The 7874-nt window shown below is 27.6% G+C and overlaps 3 protein-coding genes across 3 annotated transcripts in view; 2 read left to right on the top strand and 1 right to left on the bottom strand.

Moving 5' to 3' along the window:
- Positions 1-561: 561 nt before the first annotated feature.
- LOC100163854 (lariat debranching enzyme) lies at positions 562-3112 on the bottom strand. The gene is made up of 8 exons (XM_001946486.5): positions 2881-3112; positions 2587-2802; positions 2237-2528; positions 2053-2153; positions 1826-1961; positions 1366-1580; positions 827-1278; positions 562-762 (listed from the first exon to the last, which is right to left on the bottom strand). Exons 2-8 carry the CDS (start codon positions 2781-2783, stop codon positions 653-655), a joined length of 1503 nt encoding a protein of 500 aa, XP_001946521.1. The 5' UTR covers positions 2784-2802; positions 2881-3112; the 3' UTR covers positions 562-652.
- A 277-nt stretch (positions 3113-3389) lies between these two features.
- Mrpl36 (mitochondrial ribosomal protein L36) lies at positions 3390-4207 on the top strand. The gene is made up of 2 exons (NM_001134903.1): positions 3390-3499; positions 3586-4207. The coding sequence occupies exon 2, from the start codon at positions 3587-3589 to the stop codon at positions 3884-3886; it is 300 nt and encodes a 99-aa protein (NP_001128375.1). The 5' UTR covers positions 3390-3499; position 3586; the 3' UTR covers positions 3887-4207.
- A 1515-nt stretch (positions 4208-5722) lies between these two features.
- The window catches only part of Zc3h15 (zinc finger CCCH-type containing 15), a 7175-nt gene continuing 5023 nt past the window's right edge, over positions 5723-7874 (top strand). The window contains exons 1-4 of the mRNA NM_001204937.1: positions 5723-6011; positions 6118-6295; positions 6733-6974; positions 7039-7158. Coding sequence (NP_001191866.1) covers positions 5940-6011; positions 6118-6295; positions 6733-6974; positions 7039-7158 — 612 coding nt within the window. The 5' untranslated portion in view covers positions 5723-5939. The remainder of the gene's footprint in view (positions 6012-6117; positions 6296-6732; positions 6975-7038; positions 7159-7874) is intronic.

Raw genomic sequence — 7874 nt, 5'->3', positions numbered from 1 at the left:
ATTTAACACTTGGTGTATTTTTAACGTGATTGAAACTAGTCACTCTCTAAACTTTTCAGAAATCTCTAAAAACAAATTCTGAGATTTTCGTCAAATTGAATTGAGTTTTTTTTTAAGTATATAAGCAACACACGCATTTGGTTTTAAGACATAGTTACTAGTTTCTTAATTTGAGGCCATAATAGCGTGACAATTTGATGCATGCTTGTAACTAATCGATCCAAGTAATCAACGGAAACCATTTATATACCTGCGAAAAAAAATAATACTAATTTCTTCTATTACTATTATAATCTGTAATCAATGGCAATCATTTATAGACAAAAAAAAATTTTAATTTCCACTGTGAATCTCAAGATCCCTGTCTGACCGCCTCTTTAAAATGCAAATATCATAAAATCCTTTCTTATTGCACATCTAGATCTAGAAGAACCACTATTCCAAATTTGTATGTTTTGTAGTTTTTGAGACATAGCGATAGCGATGAATGAGTGTGTGGTATTTGGCTAATGTATATATAAGAATATAATTGGGAACAAAAGATGGAAAAAAGAAAATAGAACCAAAATATATATTATGCATTGTTACGAACATAAATTATTTATTAGAAAATAAACCTTTAAGGTATGAAAAATTCAAAAAATATATATTATTATTCATAGTCATTTTCATAAGTTTGTTGATAATTTCTTCTTTTCAAACATTTTGTTTTAGTGGTTGTATTATTTTCTTCAATATTTATAACATTATTTACAGCAGGATCTAAAAACATTTTGGTAATTTAAAATTAAATATTTAAATATTTAAAGTATTTTATATCATTTACCTTGTGATTGGTGAACATCTTCACAAGATTCTTCTGTAGATGTATTTGGCATTATTATGCTTGAGCAATTATCCAAAAATGAATTTTCATTAATACTTAAACATGTGCTATCATTTTTTGGTTCTGGCAGCACAAATGGAGACATTGGTAATTTTTCTGAAGTCTTATCTATTAATTCGTCTTCATTATTTGAACACACAGTAGAGTTTACAAATGATGAAAATGTAGAATCCATATCAGGTTCGTTTTCAGTTAAGTTAGAACGAGACCACTGCCCTAATAATAAAGCAAGAGGGTCGTCTATACATAGTTTTTCACAAAAAGTAGTTGTCTGAGGATTTGTTTTAGATTTATAATTTTCAAGAGTAATAAAATTGTTTGGAATTCTCAAATCATGAGAGAACATGTTAAGAACAGCAGTCTTTTCCTCTTCAGTTGGTGTAAAATCATACCTAAATATAAATTAATCATTTATTATAAATACAATTGCAGAAATATTGATACAAAGCTTAATGCAATTTAATAGTTTATATAAACACCTTTCTGATGCCGAAGGTCCTGGTAAATAATACATGTTACTGTTAATATTTAACAAATGATTCGTTAGATGCAAAATTGAAAGCCATTCCAGGTCATACATTAAATTAATTGATTTAGAATCATCATGGGGAACATCTAAAATCTGTAAGAATCTTTTTTTTGGCAAACACTTGTCAAGCGACAAGAATTTAGTACATCTTTTCTCCATTTCTTCCTGTTAATGTATACATTAGATAATATTATTAAGTAGCTATAAACATTAATAATAAACAATCATGCATCTAATAGATTTACTTATTCACATCCTGTCTCTTTTCAATCATTAAATGTAAAGGTTTATTAATTTACATTACATTTTACTATTTCAGTCCTATCATTAGAACACATAATTATTTCAAAGCAAAGCGAGTTTATCATATACAACACATCATATATTAATATCATAAGAAACATAGTTACATTATCGTCTGATGTATGGTGTACTATGGCAGCAAATTTACAATGAAGATGAGCGGAAAACCAGTATTTTGGTTTTAATGCATCCAATAATTCTCTAGCCGGTTTACTACCCAATTTTCCTTCATTAATATCTGTTCTAGAAAAAATTAAATGCAAATGTAAATGTAAATTTATGTTTTTTTTTTTTAATCTGGATTAAAGTATATTTAAATAAACTTTGTGCTTACTCAAAAAAAGGTTTGTATTTAAGTAATTGTTTTACATTGCCATGATTTTCTATTCCTTGAGGCCAATCGTGTGATAACATTATGTCAATCGGTTGTTGCAGCTATAAATATAAATTAAAGCATTTATTTTAAGGCATTTTAAACATATCTAATTTAAATTAAATAAAAATTTGTTTATATTTACCTGTTTCAATCGAAATACTTCCAATTGTCGAATATGATATATACTTCTTTTTGTTTGTTCAGTGTATGGTTGTTTTTCAAATCTACCTCGCATATAATCATTAGATTTGTAAATACCAGATAATCCTCCAATTCGAATACCACCAACATTAATTACACCAGCCAAACCTATATAGTATATATTGGGTGCTGCCCAGCCACCATAGCTTAACTCTTGTAAGTGATTAGAAGCTTCGTGGTTTCCACCAATAAATATAGTTAAAACCGGTGCCACTAATTCTCCGGTATAATATCTGTAAAAATGTATTTCTTTTATTTTAAAAACAAAATAATTTAATCTCAATAACCAACTTGTGAAAAGTGCACATCTGTCTATATTTAAGTGGAACTGCCATCGTTAAAAGATCTTCATCATTTCGTGTTGCTTGAAAATCGCCACAGCATATTAGCAAATCTACTTTTATTTTGTCACGTTTTTCAATCAAGTTTATTGTATTGTAGATTTGCTGGAGCTCCCCATGAGCACATCCTTCAATGGCAATTTTCATTATGCTTATATAATAATCTCTATAGTCAAATAAATTATTTAGATAAATTAAAATTAAGTAATAATAATACAAATACTGAAACAGACTAACAACTCACTTCTAATACTTAAAACTTGAAAGGTGTATGTACTTATACTAATGTAATAGTTCAAAAACTCAAACAAGTAGAAATTATTAAATGTATTATTTAAATACAACTATATTTTTAGATCATGTACAAGTAACATAGTAGTTTAGGGTATATTATTTTACTTATATAGTTTTACGTCTGAATATAATAAATAATAATGGTTTTACTAGTATTTTCAAATTTAAAATTTTAGCTCATAATAACAAAACATATTTTGAAAACATGATAAATGTTAATGATAATATATCGTGGTGATAATGCATAGCCGGACAGTGTGGAATATTCACAGATATAAAACACATTTATGTGGCGCGGCGTCTGTTATAAAAAGTCCCAACTTTTTGTTCTACAAATTTTTTTTAAGGCAACTTATTCCAATGCTTAGATCATATGTATTTGGATCTAAGTTCCAATGATACAAATTAATGATAAGAAATAAAAAAAATACTAATGATAACTGATAAGAAAAAGTTTTTTTCATTTAAATTATAAATCGTCGTCTATGACCTGCGTGAGTCGCATTCGTATGGCAATAATTTCTTTACTAATTACTTCACAGTTCACAAATTGTTAACAAGGAATCGAGGTTGGTTAATTGAAATAATTCGGTTATTTAAACAATAACAGTTTTTAACATTATAAAATTAAAATTATTTTTATTTTCTGTTTCAGAATGAATTTTTTAAGCAATTTATTACAAAGAGCCGCAATAATAAACTACAGAGCTCCTCAAATATTATCAGTGTTGCATACACCACCAGTTACTGGATTAACTATAGTACCTTCTAGAGGTTTCAAAGTTTTTGGAAAAGTAAGAAAGCGTTGCAAGGATTGTTACTTTGTTACCAGGGATCAACGATTATACAATTTATGCAAAACCTTTCAAAAACATAAGCAAATGAGCATCAGACACACAGACAAGGCTTACTATATTCTCACAGGTGTGCAGCAAAAAAAACAAAGGGAATGGTGATGGAAATGAGCATAACATAATACACTTAGTTCAAAAAATTCAACTTTTTACATTCTTTAAAGATAACATGTATCCACTTTTGGTGTTCTTTAAGTTAATAGTTATTTGTTGTATAGACTGAAATGTAGGTAAATATATAAACAATATAATATTTATATTATCGTGTTGTATAAATTATTCTATCTTTATATGATTGCCTATATTGAGTGTTTAATTTTTAAATTTTTCTTTTTGAAGGATTACCACTAAAACAGATTGATTGTAATAATGGTTTTAAATTTGATATAAATTTGATTTGTAAAATACAAAATATCTATAAACGAAAAAATTACATTTGGTCTCCAGAGTGCTAGAACCATTCAACCGGTAAAACATAACAAATACAAAATGTTGACAAATTAATAATAGTTTAACCATAGTGTTTGAAGTAAGTACTACTAAAAAATCCTAAATGGCTTGTTTTATTATTGTCAAAAGTTTCCCATTGTATAAATTTAACTTATTAACGCTAGTCTATAGGATAATGGCTAATAAAAAATGATCAAAGCATCAGGAAACACAAGTCTTAATATTTATTTTGGTTTGAAGTTAATTTAAAAGGTGTTGATTCAATGGAAAAACATGTTTACTATGTAGATATTTATATTTTATCATAATATTATATTATATAAGATTTAAGACTGCAGTCTACTGTTACAATATTTTTAGTACCTACACATTGGTTTCAGAGGAGAACTTCTGTGAGAAAACTGTAAAGCGTTTATATTTTCTTAATATTATTCATATATTATATAATTAATTTGTAAATATTAGTTGTGTTTTAAGTATTTAATCTTAGCTTTTAATATTCTAAATATGCTTAAATGCATAAAAAAAATGAATAATTTATTGGACCAAGGAGCTCAGGTCATGTTTTGATTTATATATATTTTAAATGCCTCTTATAATAGTATATTATAGTATACCACAGGACAGCGGCATGGTGACGGGGTTTCCAGTGTCCTGTGCAAAGGCACGAATATCCATAGCCCCCCCTCCCCCGAATCCCAAAGGATTATGGTCCTGTGGCCTATTATAGGCCACCTCTATGGTTATTAAGTGGGTAGCAGGTGTCATTAAAAATTGGAGTAAAGACATTTGTATTTGAGTTGATATGCTGTATTTGGCATTTGATCAAGAACACGGACTAGTCCGTGATCAAAAAGACGTTCGCTACGTGATTGCCACAGTGTTGCTTCCATATTGTTCTGTCTTCTGTGCTGCTACATTGGTCACCCCTCACCAGGGCCTGCGAGTTACCGAGAAAATCTCGGTAGGCAACTCAAAATATGTGCCGGTCATAAGTCATAACTCATAAGTGTTTAGCCGTAATATTATTTGTATACAATAAAATATAAATGATAGGTAAATTATGAGAAATTAGTGGAAAATATGATTGAATTCTTCAGCCCTGGCTGAAGAATGTAGTCAAACGCATGACAAAACCATTTTGTCATGGTCAAACGTTAGAATGTTAGAAATACTAAAACTCGCCAACTCGGTGGTTCAGGTTCATAACCACGAATTAAGATATTAATAATATTATATCTGTATTTATAGCCATGTACCACCACCATGAATTAAGATATCTTAATAATTCATGACCACCACCATAGACCTTTATGACCGCCACAGATCACGATGCCGGTTCTTCGCTTCTTCCCGAATAATAATAAAGATAAGATTACTGTATTTTATCAATGGTTGATATTATGTATTTTTATTGTGTTTGGCACACTGAGTATTTTACGATAATTTGTTGTTTTTGAGGTTATTGTTCATAAGACTTAAATACTTGATATTGTAGTTCTTACAACTTTGCAAGCATAGACCTATTATAATTTATGGGTCTATGCGTACAACTTTATACTACTTTATACTTGATAGTCTTATTATAAATATTAAAACTATTGTACAATTTTTCTTTCTTTGAATATTTAAAGCTGGAATACATTTTTTCATTTATTTATGTTCAATAAATTAATTTAAACTTGGTTGTTTTAAAATTAACAAAATGCCTCCTAAGCCGAAAGCTCAGGGAACTAGTAAAAAAGCCGATGCTAAGAAAAAAGAAAGAGTTATTGAAGTAAGATGTACAATTTTATATTCACCTATATTAACAATTTAACAATAATAAAAATCTATAGTGTTTATTCAAACTCTTATCAATTACCTACTTATTTGGTTTGCAGGATAAAACTTTTGGTCTAAAAAATAAAAAAGGAGCCAAACAACAAAGATTTATTCAACAAGTTGAGAAACAAGTTAAATCTGGTGGATTGGTGCGTAAAGTAGATGACAAGAAAAAAGATGATAAGACTAAAGATGAATTGGGATTGATATTTAAACCAGTTCAAAAAGTTGAAAAAGGTAAGACTTCAGGTTTAGTTTAACGTTTTAAACATTAATTTGAATCCTGAACAATTTTTACTTACCTAGTATTTTTTTTTACGGTTTAACTTGTCATTTTTGTTTGCTTTATAAGAAATTGCATTTAATCTTTTGGTTAGTAAAGACAGAAGCAAATAAATAAAGAACTAGTATGATAAGAACATAGATAGGTATTTTAATTGTGTACACATTTTTATTATTTCATTATTATTCAGTACAATTAAGCATTAATAATTCTATTATTATGTCATGTATAAAGTAGGTACTTTGTTTTTAAAATTTCTATTTAGGTGTACCATATTTAATTTAATATAAAACAAAAATCAATTAGTCTGAATATCCATTTTATGAATTTGAAAAAAATATTATGTATTATTTATAATCCTGGCAACTTTTTTATACAACAAATTAATTAGGTGCCGATCCAAAATCCGTACTATGTGCATTTTTCAAACAAGGTCAATGTGCTAAAGGGTCAAAATGTAAATTTTCTCATGATTTGGCTACCGAAAAGAAAGCTGAAAAAAGAAGTATGTATGTGGATCTACGAGATGGTGAAGAAAATGATACTATGGAAAACTGGGATGAAGACAAACTTAAAGAAGTAGTAAATAAAAAACACGGAGAAACCGATAAAAAACATCCATCTACTGATATTGTTAGTTACTTAAACATTTTTATACTGTATAAATCTACATTTTAATGCAATATTTCTATTTCAGATTTGCATGTTTTTTTTGGAAGCGGTTGAAAAAAGTAAATATGGATGGTTCTGGTCATGTCCAAATGGTACCTCTTGTATTTATAGACATGCATTGCCCCCTGGATTTGTTCTTAAAAAAGTTAGTTATTAGTTTATTATGTACTATATAGATATTAGGGGGGTCCTTATTTTTCATTTTTCATTTTTTTGAGATTACCCCCCCTAAAAAGGTTCAACTACCTAAAAAAATCATACAAAAAAAGTTTCATGAAAATTCATTAATTTTAACAGGTGCCGCAAAAGCTCTAAAGTTACAAAAATAGAACATTTTCAATATTTTAAATTTTTTTTGATATTCTTAAACATAACTTTAGAAATAAAAATGTTATAAAAAATCTGTTAAGATACAATGATAGAAAACTAAATTTACTAAAATTTATTTCGTATAGATTAGATTCCAAATATTTTATTTTTTCAAATATTTTAATCAGAAAATAAAAAAAAAAAAAAAAAGTCACGAAAATTGAAATATTTTCATCAGCATAACATACAAATAATCATGAAAACAATTTACAATAAATAAATAACATAGTGACTTACTAATTTCTTTAACACGTTTTAAATATAAATGATACGACTATATTTATTGCTGTATAACTTGTATAAGTGTTTCTTTTCTGTGGTCAGGATATTTTTTGCAATAATCACTAACAACTTGTAATAGATATTGTTTTTGAGATACATCTTTGGTTATTTTGTTGTTATAATCTTCTATAAGTTTTACTCCTCTTTCTGCAACATCATTTATAACGGGAATATTTTTTAAAATTGACAGAGCTTTATTATAATCTTCAT

Source organism: Acyrthosiphon pisum, chromosome A2 (assembly GCF_005508785.2).
Source record: "Acyrthosiphon pisum isolate AL4f chromosome A2, pea_aphid_22Mar2018_4r6ur, whole genome shotgun sequence".
Classification (NCBI taxonomy): Eukaryota; Metazoa; Arthropoda; class Insecta; order Hemiptera; family Aphididae; genus Acyrthosiphon; species Acyrthosiphon pisum.
The sequence above is the reverse complement of the archived record's forward strand: the minus strand, read 5'-3'. Positions and strand labels throughout refer to the sequence as shown.

What these genes read in the sequence shown, in the direction of transcription:
- Mrpl36 (NM_001134903.1), top strand. Translation starts at nt 3,587, where the DNA reads ATGAATTTTTTAAGCAATTTATTACAAAGAGCCGCAATAATAAACTAC.
- LOC100163854 (XM_001946486.5), bottom strand. Translation starts at nt 2,783, where the DNA reads ATGAAAATTGCCATTGAAGGATGTGCTCATGGGGAGCTCCAGCAAATC. An exon ending in CAGATGTGCACTTTTCACAA is followed by an intron (nt 2,529 to 2,586) that starts GTTGGTTATTGA and finishes ACATTTTTACAG; the next exon opens with ATATTATACCGGAGAATTAG. An exon ending in AAATACAAACCTTTTTTTGA is followed by an intron (nt 1,962 to 2,052) that starts GTAAGCACAAAG and finishes AATTTTTTCTAG; the next exon opens with AACAGATATTAATGAAGGAA.